Source organism: Cinclus cinclus, chromosome 6 (assembly GCF_963662255.1).
Source record: "Cinclus cinclus chromosome 6, bCinCin1.1, whole genome shotgun sequence".
Lineage (NCBI taxonomy): Eukaryota > Metazoa > Chordata > Aves > Passeriformes > Cinclidae > Cinclus > Cinclus cinclus.
In genome coordinates, this window is record NC_085051.1 from 15,858,458 (window position 1) to 15,880,098 (window position 21,641).

Sequence of the window (21,641 nt, forward strand, 5' to 3'; positions counted from 1 at the left end):
AATCCACTCCACAGAGATGCCACAGTCAGGTTTCTTCTCCTTTCCCTACCCAGGAAACACTGGAAGGAGACAAGTTTTGTAAAGTCAGCACACCTGCAAAAGCTTAGAGGACGTCTATGGCACATTTCCAGGATGGGAAGATGGACGGACAATGGTGGCACAGCACAGGAGAGCCAGGCTGGAATATGCTGGCCCTTCCTCTGCTGCCCCAGCCTACAGCACTTCTGGGCACTTCTATGTGCCCTGGGATCTCATCCACAAAAAAAGTGCAAATCCCAGTGGGGCACTCCTTGTAGGTTTTGCATGCATCAAACACAGTGCAGGTTTTCTAAGGAAAACTATCAAAGCTACAGGTTTAAACAGCTCTGAAGAGCAAGGAGCCACCTCTAGCACAGGTCCAAGGCAGCAAAGCCAATGGGAGGGGACAAAGGAAAACAACTAATGTAGTTGTAGCTGGATAGATCTGAACCCAAAATAACTTGATGGTGCCGATGAATTTTTAAAGACATAACCAGTTTTAGTCTACAGAGTAAATGAAGCACAGGGGTTGGTCATGACCAAGGTAGAATGAATTACAATTAAGTGGGCATTAAATGGAAATGCAATGAAGTAACATGTTGCTTTCTTAACAGAAATTGAATTCTGTGATAAGAATGCAAAAAAAAAAACCAACAAAAAAAATCCCTATACTGTCAGACACATGGTGTAAAAAAAACAAAAGTACTAAAAATGTGCTTTGCCTTGAAACTACTATTTTAAAAATAATTCCAATATTAAGGAAGAAGTTGATCTGATGGCGATTAGAGGAGAATCTAGAACAAGTAAAATGCAGCTTTTGTTTGTTTTTCCTTTAAGGGACTAAATAATTAAGTTGCCCTTAACAGTAAGTAAGTTTATTTCCAAGACAGAAAAATGCATGTACTTCTATTTTTAAAAATCCACATATAGTATTTTTTAAATAATCCATTTTGCTTGGTGTGGTTCAAGGCCAAATGCAAACCTTGGTTTCCGCTGCCAAGCATGCAAGCCTGGCCACAGCTCACGTGTCTGGTGGAAAATCTCTGACACAGGGAGCCTTGACAAAATAGAGCACAAATGGGTGAGAGAAAAAACCAGTCCAGAACCAGCTGTGTGCATGCATAGGGATCCCTGCAGCTCCTCATGCCAAGACTGAAGGTGTTTTTTGACTGGTGTTTATTACAGAACCTATAGACCAAAGGCTCTTCTCTTGTCCTTTCACAAGTCTAGCTAAAGATGGGTTGTTGAATCTAACCCCATGATGTATGGAAGCTGGCACCATCTCTAGAAGATGCCTAACATTGTCAGAGGGATGGGGACAAGGAGGGGAGTGGGAACAGAAACCAAGACCTTCTCATTGCTCAAGGCAGGTCCACAGCCATTTTAGCACTGCAGTCCTCTAGAGCCTTGGCAATACACTGGAGCTCTGCTGAGCCCACTCTGCAATGAAAACCTCCCAGAAATCACTGCTTTTCATCCAAGGCAGTCCTGAAAAGGCTAAGGGGGCTAAATTAGCTAAAAAGGCTGATTAAGTTATGGATAGAAAGGATAGCTCCTCCACCACCACTCAGCCAACACAAGTCTGTCTGGGTGCTAGGCTGGGATGCTCTGCACTGCTGATCACATCTGGGACCCATGGCAAGAGTGGTCAAGGCATCCTCATGTGCTGTTAAGGACAATGGGCAAACCTGGGGAAAGCTCAGAGAGATGTCCCCATCCCTATCCTATGCATTGCCATGTAGCAGTCCCTCCTCTCTGCAAGGGTCAGATTTCACTGAGCCCAGAAAAACTTCGTGACAGGACTTCCAAAATCCTGAAGACACCCATGAAAGCTTGCGAGCAGCTGCAGTTCTACTCAGGTATGTCATCATTTGTAAGAAAGTCTTCAAAGCCTCCCTGTGCTTTCTGGCCCATTTATTCTAGGCCAGTCTGCGTGAAAAGCAGCTTGAACTTGTTTGCAGGGCAGAAATCATTATCCTGGATTGTATTTGTTCCGAGGAGGATGGTGAGACAGTCTGATTCACCTCTTAAGGAAGCCTGTGTTCCCATTAGCCCATGTCCCTTCCACATCCCAGCAGCACACTCACAGGCACATCCACCACCTTAGTCCCAAGCCATGGCTGCCCTCAGCTGTCCCCCACCTGCCTCCCTCAGGCTTTGCTACCTGACTGGCTCAGGAGCTAGATAAACATTACCTAGGGAACTCCCCCACAAAACAAACAAACAAACAAACCCTCCTGCCTTTCTGCTGGGACAGTGACACCCAGAAGAATGACAGGGAGAGGCAGTGGTAGCAGCAGCCTCAGTGGCCAAGTTCACCCCACCACTGTGGTGCCTGTCCAAAATCTCACACTCCTCCCCAGTGCCACCATGCTGCAGGGAGGAGACACTGCCCCAGCAGAGGATTTACTAACAAAACCCACAAAACCTAGATAGAGGCGAAGCAAAGCCCTTCCACACCCCAAAAGCTACATGGAAAACCACACCCCAGCTCAGGACACTTTTGCACTCCTCATCGTGGCTGGCCCCGCTCCCAGGGCTGAGCTAATTAGAGCCACAGGTCGTGTTGCCCTGTCACTTGCTGTGAGCAGCTGGAGGCAGATTTCCTATTTTGGATCTGGGAGGAGACAGTGAAGCTGAAGCTGAGACCATCCGGCTGCTATGCTCCGTTCCTCACCAGGCAGCTCGAGGGAAAGCACAGGAAGGGCAGCAGCAGGGACCAGCACCCAGTGATGCTCCCAGCACACAGCCAGCCCAGCAAGGGAGAAGTGTGAAATCCTGGGGCGTGGATTTAAGGCAAACAAGAGCTGAGGTTTTTGTTCCTGACCTCCTCAAAGCATTCCATCCACAACAGCCATCTCCAGGCATCACATAACCAAATCTTTGAAGGATGGGGAACCTGCCTTTTTCCTCCCACTGCCGTTCCACCAAGAAAGGGCATAAGTAGCAAGTCCAGGGTCACTTGCCTCTTTAAGATCCCCAGGTGCTCTTAAAAACCAGTGACACCACAGCATTAATTTGCTGTGGCTGTGGAGAGATCAGAACTGTTCCAGTTTGTACTGGCATCTGCAGAGAGATACCAGCTCAGCCTTCTACAGGCTCTCATAACATTCTGAATCACAGTTCTGTTGCTTGTTTGGGTTTTTCTCAATGGTACTCTATGCATAGGATCAGTACCTAAGAAGTGGTTAGCCAACTGTTAGCAACTTATCAATGCCTCTAGCTATCCTGAAGGATGTTTTTGGCCTCGTGACCAATAACTTCCCAGCCTTCAGACAGACAAAGCATTCCAGGCACAGTGTTATCCAATAGCAAGAAGGATTTTGGTCTCTGAACTTCAAATAAAGCAAGTAAGTGTGTATCAGACCACAAGCTAAGCTCTGATGAAGAACAAGTATTTCCTTTATAGTTATGAAAGCATGGAATTAAAGTGCTCCAGCTATCCCCATCCCTGGTACTGCTTGGCCTTTACAGTGCTGAAGCAGTTAAAGCATTTGCTGGAGCATTGGATCCAGAGCCAAAATGGAAGTGTCAAAAGCCAAGACTGCAACAAGTGGTTAGGGGATCAGATGGTTTGCACGCTGTGCTGAGGAAAAGCTCATGAACAAGGGCCCGTTTAATAACCTCCCAAGGCAGCCCACAAGAGACAACTTGTGCATGCAGTGCCAAAGTGCTGGGGAGGAGGGGTAGCACTTGTGGGAAACCCCAGCCTGAAGGAGCCCCTTCCCTGGGGCTGGAAAGGCAAGCAGGGGAACAGCTGCCTGTGCCCTGGGGGCTGCTGTGATGGTCCACTCTGGGAGCTGAGGGCAAGGACTGCTCCTCCAGCTCCAGCCTGAAGCATCATGTCTGGTACTCTGTAGCTTCGCTGTTCCCCACTGCTTCCTTCTCCCACTTCCCCATTGCCCTCAAATCCAATATTTTTCCTCTCCTGTAAACACACAGACACCCTGGAAAAATAGCCTTTAACGAACAGCTCCAGCTTTGGGCTAGGGGAAAGGACACAGAAAGAAACCGGGAGACACCAAATCCCTGCTTTCCTACTTCCCCTTCTCACTCAGGACACACCCTATGATGGAAGTTTTCCTCCTTCGACAGTGTTTATTGCTTCCCCCCGTCCTGCAGCACCGCAGCAAAGCCTGGCTGGCCTTTAAAAGCCTCCTGACAAATCCTGGGACCAGTGCCCTGTGCCAGACACCAAAAAGAGGTTTGCAAAGGGAAAAAAAAAAAAAAACCAACAAAAAAAACAAAAAAAAAAAAAAAAAAAAAAAAACAGAGCTCTGGAGGCCAAGCCCAAAGAGGTTCCCGTTCCCAAGAGCAGGAACATTGTGTGCATGTGTATACTGCATGCCAGAGAAGAAAAAGGAGGGAGTATCAGTTGTAGGAGAGAGGAAAAGTGGGGGGGGGGGGGGGGGGGGGGGGGGGGGAAGAAGCAAAAAGAAATCCCAGCCTTCAGACTCCAGAGGTCTGGCTGGGAGAGGCAGCAACTGAAAGAAATGCTCTGCTGTTATTACTGCATGGAAACTACAGCTGCCAGAAGGAATCCAGGCCAATCTGTTGCTGAATATAACTTTAAAAAGACAGCCAGCCTCAAATCATGGGCTGCTCACGGGTGTTGGAAAGTCAGTGCAGTGGTGGGACCCACAGTCCTTCCCCAGTGCCTTCTAATCAGCAAAGGCTGAGGACAGAGACAAAAGGGTGGAAGAGTAAAAGATGCTCAGTAGGCAGGAGGGAAGGACTCTGCCCCATGCTCCAGGTCCCTCAGGTCTGGGGAGAAAGTGTTAACTAGAGAGGTATCAGTTGTTAGCCCCCCCAAAAGGAGCTGTTTGGACTGATTCCTGGAAAGGAGAGAGTAACTTCTTATGAGCTCCCTTTTCTGCTTTTAAAAGTGAGATCTACAAAGGGGAAATATTGCAAATGAGCTCTGGGTGCGAGGCAGGAGAAGAGAGACAGCAAGGGAGAAAAACCCACAGCTATTTACAGCAGGAGCATCTTCCGTAACCAGGGACAGCCAGGGAGAAGGCTCAGGCATGCTGTTTTTCATGGGCAAACAGGGAAACACAAAGGAAAACCCTTTCCAGAAAGTAATTTTAGCTACAGGTGAGAACAGGACATCGGATAAGAGATGTTGCCAGCCCCATCAGCTTGTGTTCCAAGCCAGCCCCTGACTGGCAGCCAGCCTCTCCTGCAAGCTTCTCCCCGTCATGTGTGAGGGATCGTTGCAGAACAGGGGAAAAACGTGGTTTCAGCTTCCAGCATGCTGTCAAATTAACAAAACTCATGCTAAGCTTAACCGTAGTGCACAGAGGCTCCACCTGCCCCTCCTGGAGAACATGAGTCACACGCTCACCAAGCTTTGCTTTCTGCTGCCAGGCACTCTGTCGGCTACATTTACGTCCCTTTGGATAGGAAACAAGACACACTTCCAAGAAGTCCCCCCTCTTCCCAAATGTGCTCTGGAGAAAACCCACTACACCACAACACGTCTCCTTGCATTTCTAGCTAATGTGGATTTGGACTCTGCGCTTGGGCCACAGCCAATATTTATTGAAGACTTTGGCTGGCACAGCAGGGGATATTTTGGAGAGTACGAGGGCAGTGGGAGCTATCTTTATTGTGACCTCCTCGTTGCTCACCTGGAGCTTTCTGCCCTGCTTTAGGGTATGCTGCAGCCTACTTTGGGGCACAACACCCAAGCAGCAACACCAGCACCCCACAGTTCTACTCACCAACATAGAAGGTGTTGGGGGCCTGCTTGTCCCCCAGCTGCAGGTACAGGATATTTGTTGTCTGAGAGTCATGGCGGAGCCACAGGGCCACTCCCAGGATGATGCCTCCAGCCAGCTATGGAGAAAACAGAGGGCAGCAAGGGTTATGTTCCAGCCACATCGAGGGCAGACTGGCAGTTTTCAGCCAGGAGCAGAAGACTTGCTTTGCATCTTCGTGCAAATATACAAGAGCATCCTTTCTAACCATCACCTCTGCAGCATGCTTTGTGGCCCACAGATCATGAGCCATATGATCTTCCCTGCTTTATGAGAAGACCCCTCATTCCAGGGATGTGCAAAACCCTTTCCAGGTCTTGCAGGAGATTTCTTTCCCGAGAGGTATCTTATTATACTTTATTATTATTTTCAGTGGAAGGCTCTGCCTTACCCAAACAGGAGGAGATGTGCCACTAAGGTCTCTAGGAGAGTTTTTCAACAGAAGTTATTATCAGCACCAGTTGCTCCCTTTTTCCAGTGGGCTGTTATCACCCCATTTCATTTCTCTGTGAGGTACAAACAGAAAGTGGAGAACTGTCCATTTTTCCCATCTGCCCCCGAGTCTTGCATGCACATTCATTTCCATCCAGGGTCAGGCTTCCAGCTGAACACACCCAGTGTTCCTCAGGCACAGAGCTTTCCTTAATGTCCTAATACAGGAACTGAAGCAGAGCAAGGTCTGGGGTCAGGCCAAACCACCACCACACCACTTTTGGGGGTCTCTAGGCTGAGACTGCTGCCTTGCCCACGCTGTCAAACAGCAGAAGAGCAGCACACCCACACCCACGTGTGCACACTGACATGCAGGGCTGACCAGAGCAAGGACAAAAACATGCGCCAGATGTGGGAGGAGACATTCTGCACATGGGACATCAACTCAGCCACTGGGATACTTATGTACAAACAATGGGAAATTTTATGACTGACTTCCTCACAGTTTTCTCTTTCAGGGAGGGGCTGGGAATGGCCACAAAGATGGGAGAAGATATGGGCACTCCAGCAGGGAAGGTGTCACTGAGAGGAACTCAAGGTTGAGAGAGCTTTCCCAGCAGGGCTCACTATGTCATCTGTAACATCCCCCTTCCATTTAAAAGTAGAACAGAGAGGGGGGGAAAAAATATAAACATTTGGGAAAAAACCCATGCCATTACAAATTCCAGTATCACTGCTGTGAAAGGCTAAAATCACATACTCAAATGCCAATTTAATTTTGAGTGTCCTAAATCCTTGAAGCCATTCATGTTAAAAAAGGGAAGAAAACTACCAAAGACTAGAGAAATGGAAACATGCTTTTTCTAGAAGAGTCTGAATCAGGTCAGCTACAGGCATGATAGGCACCATGAAAGTCACATAATAAAAAAACAAAAAAAACAAACCAAGGAGCAGGGCTTTTTCAGTAAAAGTGCAAAGTGTACAGTTGTGCAAACACAACAGGGACTACAGAAGAACTAGGATCTGCAAGACAGGCTGTCGATGGGAGCCTGGCCTTGCCTCTTGGGAGCTCAGCTGGTGGTTTCCCTCTTGCTCATTTCTACCAATCCCAGCCACAAGATTTTTCCAGGAGTGCCTTCGAAGCTGGGGCAAACCCACACGGCAAACTGCTCTTGGGGCTTTTTTTATAATCAGAGGAGAAGAAGGGAAATCTCTGCTTTTCCCCAGTCTGCCACCAAAGTAATCGGGCTTTTAACACTTCTCCCACAAAAACCAGTGCAACTTCCCCGCTGGCACAGTCCCTCATCCCTCCTGCACTGGGGCCAGCCTGAGGTTCTCCAAACACTGGCTATGGAGAAAAGTCACGAAAGGCAATCTGTGCTCAAGCCCAGCTCCAAATAAGGCAGGCTGTGACTTTGCACAAAGTTACCCAAATCCAGTCTGGTGTGGCTTGTTCATTGTCTGAGGGCATAACAAAGTTTGTGTTTTTACTCTCAGAGGAAAGATTATGTCCCCAAATTAAACCATGCCAAAGTAAAGCTCTCTTGGTAGCTGCTGGGAGAGAAGAGATCCCAAGGCAGGTTTGGATTGGATTTCTGTGATACCTGGAAGAGGTAAAGAGAAAAGGCTGCAGCCTTTTTTGTTTTGGTTTTCTCCCTGCAAGGACACATTGCTCTGCCTTGACATGCTGCCCTCTACACTCAGCAGTGCCAGCCCAGCATGGAAGGTTGGGGTGATACCAGCAGCTCCTTTCCAGACAAATTTGCCATATAATGCCTGACAGAACCAAAAGCAGGCTGCAAATGGTCCTCAAGGTATTTTTCTTATCATTTGGGAACATCAGGTAGAGGGATGGAGCATCTTCTAATGCAACAAACCCAACCCAGCAGTGAGGTCTGCCTAAGACAGCCAGCTGAACCAACTCCAGATGTTCCTGGTTTCATCCTGAATGGATCCCAGGAACATCACACATCCCTCTCGCACCACCTGACTCCATTTGCATTTTTAGCAGAGCATGGAAGACCTCTGAATGAAAGCTTTAAGCCAACAGCAGCTGGATTTCTTAAGAGAAAATGACATTCACTTACTAATGAAAACAGCGTTTGGGCTGTTACAATGAGTAACTTTTTCCATGAAAACCATACATCCTCCCACCACCACCAAGCCCAAAATGGAATTAAGGCTCTTTCTTCCCAAGCAAAGAAAACAAGAAGAAAACATTGTCAGCTTGCCACAGTAACTCTGCCTTCCACTGTACCACTCTTGGGATAATTTCATTTTTAATAGCACAACCTGTTCCAGATAAAAGCTTTATATTTTCTCCCCCTTCCATCCTACAACTGCTGTTTGCCAACACAAGAGCCTGAAGAGCTCCGGTCTCCGATGGCAACATCATGCTCATCTCTAGGTTGCACATCCTCATACATATCACTGTTTTTTCTACTGTGGACATCTAATCTCACACGGGTGATCCCACTGATCTTTGTGTTCCCACCTTGCCAGACAGCAGTGCTGCAGAGGCTGGGGCCATCACTTGTGATACAAGTGCTATACTTGAGTACAAGTGTATACTTGAGTGTCCAGCACACCTCTTCACTTAAATTTTTGGTGACTGCAATAATCTAAAAGGCGCAATTTCAGCAGTGCATCGGACTTTGACCTGCCTTCCAAAAACTGACCTCCCCAGCCTGCTGTCCTGCTGCCAGCACCACAGAACTCGTAGAAGGCACATCAGTGGTGCTCCCAGGATGGGGCTGGTCCCAGAGCTCATGCCCTGAGCAGCTTCCCTGCACAGCTGAAGTGCTGTTGCAGGCTCCGACATTTCCTCTTTACTGCTATTTTCCAGCTTCCAGAGATTTATTGCTTCTTCCACAGACAGCTAGACTTTTCCAGCTGGATCCTGTCTGCCCAAGGCTTGCTTTTTCAGGAATGCTGTTCCTGGCTGAAACAGCAGGGAAAAGTCCCCCTCGAATGCTGCCCAGGGGAGGGAAAAGGCAGGCCCTGTGTCCTCAGGAGGTGATGGGATGGCATCCCATGTTTGGAGGTATCACCAGATGAACATCATGATGAAAGCAGGTGTGCAGCCCTGGTTTGCTGCCCAATCCACAGTGCACATAGTGAAGCTCCTTTCTGGACTGAGCCCCACCAATGGGCATGCTGTTCACCCTAAAATTTCCAGATCCAGCTGTGGGGCAAGGGAACAAGCCCATTTTTCACAGCTTAGTCACTTCTCTCCACAAGAAGTTCTTATGGATTAGGGGTGCAAGGAATGACCCCATTCCCCTTTTAATGTGGTGTACCCTGCTTCTGAGCTACCCCTACCTTAATCTGTTGCTCCCTAAAACTCACATATGCCAGGATGTGCATCACCTCCCTGGTCCCTTCCACTGCCCCCAGCCTTTTTCCTCCTGCTCCCTTCCCTCCACCCTTTTCTGAAACAGATTTCCTGGAAGGGAGGAGGAGAAGAAAGAAGTTCTGGCTATGGGGCAGCTTGCCAGGCATGCCAAAGCAAAGCAGACAGACATCCTGTGGCTCAGGTCAGCCAAGGAGGGAAGTGGAGGTGCCAGCAGTTTCATGATGTTGTATTTTAGCAGTGCCACTTCCCACAGCCGGTCCTGCCTTCAGGTCGTGCTTCCCAACCTGTGAGAGCCCAAGGGCCAGGAGAGGCTCTTGCCTTGCTGGAAAAATGCTGCAGGCAGAGCTCACGCCATGATGCCTGGGAAATACCACAGTTACTAACAAGAAGCAAGATGCTGCCAAGAAAGCTTAATGAATTTTAGCTGGTTTATGATTAAGGAGGATGACTGGAGATTTTTAACAGGTTCTCATGCTGCAGAGGTTTGCAATTCCCCTTACACCACCTGGATGCAGAGCCCTTCCTGAGGGCAGCACCCAGATCCCACCCGAGAAGCCCAACCAGGGTTCCCCATGGCTCCTCTCCAACACACCCTGCAAAGCAGCTGAGATGGAGTAACAGTGAATCCTCTTCCTTTCAGGTGTGGGGAACCAGGATGCAGAGAAGCAAAGTGGCTTGCCAAAGCTGAAGTATCTTCCAGTGCAAGAAGCCCCTCATAGGGCCAGGAACAAACTATTTGGGGTTGAATGTTTTGCTCCTAGGTAATCTGGGGGTCTCTAGGGGAAGCAGCATGAGTGGAGAAAAAGCAAGGAGACAGAGACTTGTAACTTGATGGAGACTACCTTTGGAAGGGCGGTATAAGCCCTTGCAAGATCTGTGCTAGCACATTACAGGTGCTGCACTACCAGCCTGAGCACAGAGGCAGGCAAGAGAGGGACACATGGAACTTGCCCAGGTAGCACCTGGGCTAGATGGTGGGGCTGACAGCTGAATAGTGGCCCAGGAACCTGGGAACTTGAGTTCAGTCTCCATGTTACAATTTCAAGTCCTCACACCAGAAAGCCACTTGAAATTTTAAGGTGAGATGTGCTAGAGATCACTGCTGTGCTGCACACTGAGGTGGATGGACTGTGGGATGCCGTGGAGCCCCTTGGGAGGGTATAAGCAGGCAAAGGGACTTCGGTAAGACACAGAGCTGCAGTTTGACAGGCATACAATGCAAAAGGTTATCTTGGCAGAGGCACCCACATGCAGGAGTGGCAGATAGGACTCTGTGAAAGCACAGGCAAAGTCTTTCTGCTGCCTTCCACAGCCATGGTGCTGCACAACCACTGAAGGTCAGGCTGAAAGTTTGCAGATAAGGCTTGCCCAGGAATTGCACGAAAGGCGTTAGGGAAGAGCACTATGGCCTGCAGGCAGGAGGAGGAGAGCAGCCTGCAGCCCTGCTCTGCTCCCAGCAGCACACCTTCCAGCAGCAGCTATTAATAGAGCTGCCAGCCAGAGCAAAATTCTCCACTGGTGCCTATAGTTACCAGCCCTACAACACTGCAGAGCTTTTCAAAACAAGCTCCAGAGGAACACTCCCGGAGGAGCAGCATGCCAGAGGCCAAATAAAGCTTGATGGATGGAAGGAGCATGGAAATCCAGCACCAAAATCCAGGAGCAGGGTCCTATGATGCACAGTGCCCGCAGATCGCTCCCAGCCTGCCCCCACCCTGATTCCTGCTGCAGACAGAACTAGCACTTCCCAGGACTTAACTGTTCTCAGCAGAGAAGAAAACTATTTGAGATATTGCTTTAAAATTAATTTGGCCCCATACATAAGCATTTAACTACAATGGTGATACCACTGTTTTCCCTTCTTAATAGTACAGTGAAAGGCACTTCCATAGTGCAGGATCAAAGTGTTTCTCACTGTTAATGCTCTTGCAGAAGATAAGCATTATGGTGGCTGATATGAGAATAATATGAGGAAAACAGAGCAATCCCCATTCCAGCCAGCAGTACTCCCTCCTTTCAGCTGGAGCCCAGCCCCTTAACTGCTGTCACGTTCCCCCGTAGAACAGGGTGCACCCATCTCTTCAAAAAACCTTCAGCATGCAGAGGCTTCAGAAGAGTTTTTGTAGGTGGTAGAAGGACTGTGTTCACTTGACAGAGCACCCTAAAACATCCCAGAGAGACATCAGCAACAAAACCTGAGTGTAGGTACTGAGCCTGCTAAGGAAACCTCTCCCTTGCCCTTCAAAGACAGGTATTAAGGATTTGCGGGGTCAAACACACACGGAACTATGCTCGCCTGTACATTGTCCCAGGATACCAAACAAAATCTGTGAAAGAGGATGCTGGGCCAGCATGAAGTTCTTGCTGCTCGCCAGGGTCTCTGCAATTCCCAGGGAGACCAGCAGCCCAAGCAGCCAGGCACTGCCACCAGTGGCACTGGAGCAGTGCTCGGCCCATACCTGCACCTACAACAAGCTACTTTGTTAGTCCTCAGCTATTTCAAACCTGTGTTTCAGAGATACAAGAACCATGAGATCTTTCATTCTTTGTTTAAAGCTGTGAGCAGTGGTACACAGCCACCCTCCTCACCACAATGGGTGGAAGTGTTACCATGGGACAGCTGCCACAGCAAGCTGCCACCTCCCCACACTGTCACCTCTCATCACTAGCACCAAGCATCTCTGTGCAAGCTTTGCAGACTCCGGGGTGCAGTTAACAGATCTTCTAGTGTTGCACAAGAAAATATGCAGCTCCTCTAGCTCTTCCCTTTCAATCACCCCTGTCGACACAGACTCTCACCTCCACCTTCCCTCTGTTCTTGCCCTTCCTTCCCTTTGCACCCAGGCTGTACGACATCCCCTCAACACACAGAAGAAAAGAGTTAGACAGTGGCTGGAAAAAGACATTAGGAACAAGCTCTTCCTTTTAATTAGACACCTCTCTGGTAGGGCAGCCAGCGGTGCTCTCGACCTGGAAGGCTGCCATGGTCTGTATTAGCTAATAAGCTTGAGCAATCCTTCTCCAAGCAAGTCAATTCCTCCTTGGTTATGTTTAATTATATTTTAAAATAGCTCACTGGCTTCCTTCAGCCTCCCCAGGGACTCTTTGCAGTGGTGGTCAGTTCAGCCCCATGTACTGAGCTCTGCAATCAGGTTTGGATAATTCAGGAGAGCAGTCAAAGTCCAGCCATCTTCTAGGGATGAGATGGAGAAGCAGCTCCACCTGCCAGATGCCCAGCCCTGCTCAGGCTGCCCATCACACCAGCCAAACTGCCCAGTAACAGCAGCTACTGCTCCTTCTCACAGGGCAGAGTGTCCACTCACCATCAGCCACCCCAAGGTTTCGGGACAACTTGGCAACACAGAAAATCTTTTGTCTTTCCAGCCCTGTGTTTTGCTAACCAGGTGAAGCCCCCAGGTGCTCCTCCACCACTTCAGTAGGTGGGTGCCACTGTGAAACACGTGGGGACCCTCTCTCCTGGGACAGGCACTTGTTTGTACATGTGGTGCATGCAGCAGCCGCTGCTCCCTCAAGAGCCACCTTGGACCAAGCCCGATCTTGGCATCTTCTTCTCAAGAATGCATGCACAAAGGAAAAGCAATCACAAAAAATAAAATAAAACTGAAACATCTCAGATACAATGAATAAGGAGCTGGCAGCACGGTCACCTTTTCCTTTTTCAACACAGCAGCTTTGTGAATTTTCCCTGCGCTGCCAGGGGAGGGCAGGGGGAGGAAGCCAGAGGGGTGTCAGTTTATTTACACTCCAGCAGGATAGCAGGGCTACATTAAAAAAGTTATCAAAGTAACTAAGGCTGAGAATTGCTTCCTTCTTCCTCTTTTGCACTAGAACAAGCTCCTGTGCAGCTCAGCATGGTGCCTGCCAAACCTCGGGCTCTGCCTCTGGCTTGTTTTCATCAACATCACCCAGAGTCAGCTGTGCACAAGGCAAATCATACGCAAATACGTACAGGGAGCCCATCAGCCCCTGAATAATAACCAGCTGGCAGGACTAAAGGGCTGCAGGTGCCGTGTCTCACACCTCCCTGTGGTTAGAGGTGGTTACCCAGTACAGCCAGGATGCTCAGCACCACATTCTGTCCTTAAACGCCACCCCGGGAAAAGTACCCTCGCACTTTCCTGTTAACCACACTCTCCCCCAGCCGGCGGTGCCAGGCTGGCAGCTAACCTGCCTTCGTGGTAAACCTAAAATCCCCCTCAACTATTAGTTTAAAAAACAACACAAAAGGCCTTGAAAGCCTCAAGATCCGGTATTCAACCACCATTCAGCTGGCCAGCCTCACAGAAAGCATTGTTAATTCTAATGAAGTCCAGGCTTCCAGTCTGCATAGGAGACAGTGCAAAGGGACCAGCAAGTCCAGCACTGGGAGCTGTTTTGGGGAGCCAGTGGGTCCCAGCTCACAGGCACCCCTCCTGGGGAGGAACTGAAGCATCTACCCCCACTCACAGGCAGCACCCTCAAAAAGGGCAGGGCAAGGCAGCAGAAGTCCTAACAGTGAAATTATACAGCTTGGCAATTCCCCTTGGAAGCAAAACACCCATTTATAATAAATCAGCTCTTTTGCAAGACTTTGAGGTGAACAACTGATCGCGCTGAGAAGCGGTGGCTGTGCAGCCCCCAGCATCCTTCCTGCCGCCCAGGAGACCCTTCCTCCCTCACAAGCAGAGCCGGCAAGCTTCTTCAACAAGAATGGCAGGAAATCGGGACCAGAAGGCAAGAAAAAAAAAAACCCTTGGATAAGCACGAAAACTCGGAAGGAACAACTCTTCACAGACAACCGTACCCGCCTCCATCCGGCCATTTTAAGGGTGGAGGAAAAGGTTAAAAAAGAACAACCCAGAACTGTCCCTCATTCGCGCAGCTGGCCACACATCAGGTATCAGTTAATGCCGTTGTTATCGGAGCTTATCATCACCCCTCCGGTCAGTGTAATACCCAGAAACAAGGCGGACAGGCCTGAAGTGAGTTAAACCCTACACCTCCCAAGGATGGCGATCCTCCCCAAAGAGCTTCCCCAGGCACCCCCAGGGAGGAATCAGCAGGCAGAGGCTCCAGCCAGGCACTGCAATTCCAGGTGCCAAAGCAGAGTTTGCTCTGGAATCTATCGGGCCCCTTCCCACTTTTCCAGCACCCCGTGGTACGTTCGTTGCTGTAAGCCAGCACTGAGGAAAAAAAAAACAAAACCAAACCCAAATCCTCGACAACAGAGCGGGATGTCGGACAAGGGGCACAGGGCATCGGACAAGGCACATCCAAGCGGTGCCTTGCCTGGCAGGGTGGGGCTGGACTCACTTCCAAGACAAAAAAAAAAGCATTCCGTGGAATGGAAACCGGAGTATTTAAAACACGAAAGCAGCAACCTGCTCGGGCATATCTCGTTGCCCCCGAGCGCAGGAGCGGGGGGGGGGGGGGGGGGGGGGGGGGGGGAACTCCTACCAGCCAACCTCGCACTGCTGGAGGCTGTTTCTAACCGGGACAAACCTGGTTTGCAGGGAAACCGGGAAACGCCGCTTTTTGCTAAATTAGCCACACGTCTGGATGGATTATTTCATGAGAAACTTTCTCAGCAAGGGCAGCCTCTCCAGCCTGGATCAAATTCGCATCCTAAAATAACTTCCCGGGCGGCGGGGGCAGCGGTCCCCGGCGCGGGGCCAGGCCGGCCGTGTCCCGGCTCTGCGGGGCGGGGGGCGCGGAGCCAGCCCCGGATCGTCCGTGTTTGCTGAACGCCCCCTCCGCTGCGGCAGGGCCGGCCCCTCGCCTCGCCTCGCCTCCCCTTCCCTTCCTCCGCCTGGCAGCATCCCTACATCCCTCCCTCCTCCCCTCCCTGCCTGGGGAGCGCCGCTTTCCCCAGCGCAGACCCACAGCAAGAGGAGATGCGGGAGCCCCCCCTTACCCGGGCTCTGCCCCCCCGCCCTTCCGCTGCGAAAGGCGCCCATCAACATCTGGACGCGAGCATCTTAAAGGTCTTCTGCAACCTCAAACCATCCTACGGTTCTACCTCCCCCTCTGCGTATCTATTTGAAAAACGGACGTAAATAGATGTACACGTACAATTACATACACACGCGAGCGTTAAAATGAAAAAGCAAAGGGTAGTCAGCTCCTCCGCCCTCCAAAAAAAAAAAAAAATTAAAAAAAAAAAAAAAAAAAGAAGCAGCCCCTAAGGCACATCCCAGACAGCAAGTCTCAACGCCGGGGGGCAAGAAGGAGGCTAAACCCAGGCGCAGGCAGACGAGCTATATTGCAGCCCCCTTATTTAAAGACTGGGGGAGGGTGGGAGGCTCAGGCCCCGCTCCCCGCCGCCCCTGTGCTCACCCAGAAGATGAAGTTGAAGACGAAAAGGAGGTATTTGATGCACTTAGTGCAGCCTTCCACTCCCATGGCGACGGCTCTCCCAAATCTGTGCTGCCTGGCTGAGCGGGGCGGCGGCGGGCGCTGAAAACACCGCCCCGCTGCCCGCCCCGGAAACGCCTCCGGGACCCGCCCGGGAACGCCCCTGGGCACGCCCGGGACACGCCCTGGATACGCCCCTGGACCCCCAGGACACGCCCCAGCAGCGGGGGCTGGCCCATGCACCCCCCAGCCTCCCTGAGACTGGCGGTCGCGTGCTGTTCCCCTTTTTTTTCTTTTTTTCCCCCTACTTTTCTTTTTTTCCTTTTTCTTCTCCACTTTTCCCATTTCCTATCTCTTCCTAACTCCCCTTTCCCTTTTTGCTTCCCCCCCCTTTTTCTATTATCCCCTTTATTTTACTTTTCTTTTTTCTTCTCTTTTTGAATTTTCTTCCCTTCCCATCTTCCCTTTTTCCTTTCCTCCCTTCGTTCTTTCATCTTCACTCATTTTTTCGTCATCTCTTCCCTCCATTTTTCTTTTCCCCCTTTTTTTGTATGTGCTCTTACTTATTTGTTTGTTTTCCCCTTCTCACCTTCCGGAGACAGCTCACAAGAAAGTTTCCTACACACAAGTAGGAGCCACGGGGGCAGGTGTTGGGGGACTGTAGGAACATTACCTCTCAAACCTGACCACCATCCCTTAAAACTCACTGCCAGCTCCTAAGCATCACCAGGCAGCCTGGGGTGCAGGGAGGAATCTCTGTGAATAGGCTGCAGGAGGTTTTGTATTTCTATACAGAAAAGTTCGAGGGTGCATTCATGAAGAGGTTCCCCCTCTAAAAAAAAAAAAGAGCAAAGGACTTTTGCATTAAAACTATCAGTTTGAAATTCAGAGAAGCATTTCCTCAGTTCCCCTTCTAATTTTATCTCTAAATCCGCTCTGATAAACAGTTTTTGTCTCAGCTTGTGGTTTGGTACTGCAAGCAATGGCATCAAGCTCAGTAGAACCACTCAGGATGTTTTCCCTTAGTTACTGGGTAACAAGAGCATCAGGGGGACTTCAGGGCTGCCCACCAAAATTGCCCTTCCCCCCTTTCTTTTTCTTTTTAAAATTTCTTTTTTTTCCTTCCATACTTTTCCTGTTTCCTTCCGCCCCTCCAACTCCTCTTCTTTTTTTTTCCCCCTTTTCCCCAAAAAATGTAAAAAAAAAAGGGGTCACACATATCAACAGGTGTGGGAATTTTAGTTAACCCCCTCCTCTCTTAAAGCTACACAGTAGAAGCACGATGAAATTTCTCAAGCTTTTGGCTGAGACCCACTTTGGCCCACTCGCTCATCCTTAGAAATATAAATTGTTCTCACCCCGTGTCATGCTTCCAGGAAGCTCATTCACTTCTCCAGGGGCAGGGTAGCAAGTAACACACCAGACTGTAGGAGAATGCCTGGAAAAGGCATCAGCGAGCAGCTCCAGCCAAGGTCAGCACCTCACCGAGCTAAATATGAACCTGGCACCTGCCTGCAGTGTCGTATGTGGAAACCTGCCCTCTTCCTGCCTGGGCACTTCCCTCCAGTGAAGGACCTCAGGGAGCAGCTTCTGAACCAAGTATTTTCACACTCTGGTAGAGTCTTCCCAGCCATGCATCCCATAGTCAGGAATGAGCTGTTAGTTATCACACATTTCCTAAGCATGTGTGTTGAAATCAAATCAGCTTCTTCAAAAATCATCTCATTGCCCAGGGATGAGTCGGTCCAGGGCTCTGTCATGTTCATCAAAACTTTCTGTGCCCCTCAGTAACAGCCCATGCACTACATGGCAGCAGGGACCAGGAATGAATAGAAGTTGGCCCCGTTCCCTAATTACTTATGCTGAGTATGTCCCCATTGTGGGCTTGCCATGGATTCATAACCCCTTTGTCTCTAAGCCACATTCACTCATCCAGACTTACCAACAAAGCTGGAGGTTCACCAGGCTATTTATGCATGTAACTGCTGTCCCGAATTATCAGCATGACCCATCTGGTTACGGCAATAGCTGTAATCCTGTGTGGCTTCTGCTCATCAATCCAAATGATAACGGCAGGATCCCAAAGCTGCTCACTTGCCACATCACAGCATCCCACAATATCTTCTTTTCTGCACCTCTGTCCTTCACAGCTATAAATAGTAAAACACTTCACCCACCCCCCCAAGAAAAGAAAAGAAAAGAAAAGAAAAGAAAAGAAAAGAAAAGAAAAGAAAAGAAAAGAAAAGAAAAGAAAAGAAAAGAAAAGAAAAGAAAAGAAAAGGAGAAAACTTGAAAACAGGAGACTATATGAACCAAGAAGCCTCTTATACACCTAAGCAGCTGTTCCCAATTTTTTCAGAGATGCTGCTTGGAGAGTCTGTGAGTGGGAGAGGAAGGAACCAGAAGCAATAAGGCCTTCAGCAGCAGCAGCCCACCACCTATGAGGGAAAATTACTCTTAAATCAACTTTTGCACACTGGAGGGCAGGCAAGCCCAGCTGCCATCACTGCCACAAGGTTGGCACTGAAATTGCTTCCAGGGAGTTTAGTATTGCTTTTCTGTGTGTATTGTTTTTATCCCCCCACTGTGGCTTTTCTATTCTTGCTTTCTGCCCTTTTTTCCACCTATGTTGAGAAGTGAAGGAAAATGGAAAAGAAGATATAAACCTTTTTGTATTCTCCAAAAATTGTATTAGGCAACAATTTGGTTTGGAGCCAACACAGTCCTGCTGCTGGGACCTTCCTTCAGGTTCTGTTGGAGCACATGTTGCTCAGGGATAGCTGTGGCCCTGGTAGGAGAAGCAGGGGCACAGTCTCATCACCTCCTACAAGAAGAAGCTCCCAGTTACAGTCTAAAGCCTACTGGGTTTAAACTGGCCGTGCCAACAAAGTCTTCTCCACAAGTTGGAAGTGGACAAGTATTTCAAGCTTTCTCTTTTGTTATTGTTGTTCTTCTTTTAAGCAGCTTAGCTGGGTGCATTTGAAAACTTTGACCTTTAGGTACAGGAAGAAAAGTGCCATCACCATAGCAAAATGACAAGATAACATATACTGTTTCCCAGGACTATGTGTGATTTCAGGTGTTGTACACTCATTTCTCATGTTTTGTACTCATTTCTCACACTGCTTACTTGCCGTACAGCCCATAAAGTACCACAATTACCTTCCCAAGGCTCTTGGTGGCTTTAGCAGCTCTTTATAAATAAATAAAGCTAATTTGCAAAAATTCAGTTTGTGTCTGGGTGTCACATGCCAGTATTGAGTGTGAGTGCTATGAATAGGGCTGATGACTTCCCTCTTCAGGAGGAAAAGCTGGTTTGAGTGCTCAGGGTGTGCAGTCGTTCACAGAGCAGCCAGCTGCAGGCATGACTGTGAGGAAGCCACCTACCTCCCCCAGGCCTTTCATCCTTGAAAGAAAAAAAAAAATAAACCCTAAATTTTTTTTTTTAAATCTCCCAAACACCAAATTAAAAAAAAAAAAGCTCATCTCCAAGCAGCTATTTGAATGTGCTTCTGCAATTGGGTTTGCAGGCAGCGTGAAGCAGATGAGAGCAGAGATGCTTGCAGTGTTTTTTTGTGTCTGTTTGGCTTGGCTTGTTGGGGATTTTTGTGAACCTGTTTATAAAAGCCAGTGTCATGCCTGTGGGTTTTGGCACCTCTGGGTATGACTCACCAGGGTCCCTTAGGGCAGGTGCTGCCTCCCAGTCTGAGTTTAGCAGAACATCCTTTACCAGAGGAACTCAGCAAACCCAGGCCCTGGGACATGGAGCCTGATTATCCCAGAGTGGTACCCATCAGTCTTACAGCAGCTTCCCCTTAAAACCCCTTTTGTTTTATAAAAAGTAAGGAAGGGGGATGAGAGGAGAGGACACACACATCTTCCCCAGCTCTTACATGGGCCTGAAGAGCTGGCAACCAGGATGTGAATCGATTACCATCAAGGCAGGAGCTAAACACCTACTAACCAGGGTCTCCAGGAAATTTAGGAGGGCAGATGGGAATCCCTCATCCACTGGGGACCACAGGGTGGTTGCTGATGTCATATTCTGGCTGCATGCCTTGGGACATGCATGGCAATCTCCCTGCCCTCCTCAGCCAGCTCAAAACTGACAAATAAACCATGGGAAAAAAATCCACATCATCTTGCTGGTGATGTCCTAGTTAGCTTTTAACTACTATTTCTTACTTTTGTTGCAAAATACAACAGAAATAGCCTGAATATCCAATTTACCTCTGGTGGAAAAAAAAAAAAAAAAAACAAAAACCAAAACCCAAACAACAGCAGCATCACCAAAGATCTTTAAATAGGACATTTTGAAGATGCATGATAAAAAACAGAAATTTTTTCTGTGGGAGGCTAGTAGTTCCAGAGCACACAAGGGTAACTTCCTTGGCAGCCAACACCCCACGGTGCTGTTTTTCAAGGAAGAGACTTGAGCAAGGGCAAACTGAAGTGTATGTACTGCCCTGTGGAGCTCCATCACCTCAGAAGAGACCCATCTACACCCCTGGGGAGCCAGCCAACACCTTCATTTGGAGAAAAAAAAAACAATATGAGGAATCTAATCCCCATGTCTAAGGGGACATTTTCAGAATACCTTTTCTGTGCCCCAGCAGGTGTGGCTGGTGCCTGCTTATCCAGAAATCCCCATGCCTTTCTCTGCAACCTAAATCGAAGCACTGTGACAGTGTGGGGGGTTTTACTTGCCTTGCAGCCTCAGGGGAGAGGGATGCAGCAAGCAGAGACCTGTAGCTGAGCCTGAAGTTACTCTTTCTAATAAACTCAACAAATGGTTCCCATATGCCTGGGCTGTCTCTCTGCCTTCTTTAAATATTTATATCAAAGTATCTATGGTGATAGGTCAGGTTATATAAGTGGGGGGGAAAGGACAGCATCAGCTCCTGCTGGAGCTCCAGCTGAGGGAGTGAAAACCCAAGTGGGCTTCCTATCCAAGCAGACACTCTCTTTTCTCAGCTCATGAGCCCAGAAAGTGAACATTAATTTTTCTCAGGGAATCAGAGAAGGCTGAGCCACAGCTGGGCTGAGCTGTGCTTTGGGAGGTGCCATGTGGGAGAGCAAGAATCCAGCCCATCGATGTAGAGAGCTCTTATTGTATAATCAATGTATAATTCATTAGTAGGTGAATAAAGACTGGAATAGTTTATTGCCGATGTAACAGGGCTAAAAAGAAAACAAGCATGTCTGTGAGCAAGCTGCTGCACACAGGGGTTAAGCAATATAATTTAGTAATGCTGAGGGGAGACAGGGGGATTCTGTCTTGGGATAATATAAACAGCCCAGCTAGCTGACTGCCAGTGACTCCAGGGTGAGCAATGCAGGGATATGCATCTTCCTGGCAAGAAATGGTGGGAAGAGCCTTTCGTCTTTGCTTGCTGGATTCTAAGGGAATAGCAACTAGAAGACAGAAGGGTTTTAGCTGTTGGTGGGCAACTCCAGGCTTGTCTGAACTTACTTCTCCCAAGATGTGCCACTTCCTTACAAGATGAACAACCACCACATATATCCCTTCCAGATAAAGAGGTGGGGTTTTTTTCCCTTGGCCCTCCTGACAGGGGTAGATATTCAGTTTACCTCCAGGTATGAATCTGTTTGAGGGACCCCCCCAAATGCCAGGTGATGAAGGTAGCAGTAGTTTTGTGCTGGGGGTGAGAGGGATGGCATGGTGGGGAGTGGAGTGGGTTCAGCAGCAGGCCTGCAGT

The 21,641-nt window shown here is 48.9% G+C and overlaps 1 protein-coding gene across 3 annotated transcripts in view; it reads right to left on the reverse strand.

The window, feature by feature from the left end:
* The window catches only part of CD81 (CD81 molecule), a 36,176-nt gene extending 18,834 nt beyond the window's left edge, over nt 1–17,342 (reverse strand). Inside the window, exons 1-3 of one of the 3 annotated variants that reach the window (XM_062494876.1) lie at nt 17,280–17,342; nt 15,904–16,753; nt 5,745–5,859 (exon numbers count right to left, since the gene is read on the reverse strand). In XM_062494876.1, coding sequence (XP_062350860.1) covers nt 5,745–5,859; nt 15,904–16,266 — 478 coding nt within the window. In that variant the 5' untranslated portion in view covers nt 16,267–16,753; nt 17,280–17,342. Of the gene's footprint in view, nt 1–5,744; nt 5,860–15,903; nt 16,911–17,279 lie in introns of those variants that run through there. The other 2 variants (XM_062494877.1, XM_062494875.1) reach the window with 2 other exon arrangements.
* Between the last annotated feature and the right edge of the window lie 4,299 nt (nt 17,343–21,641).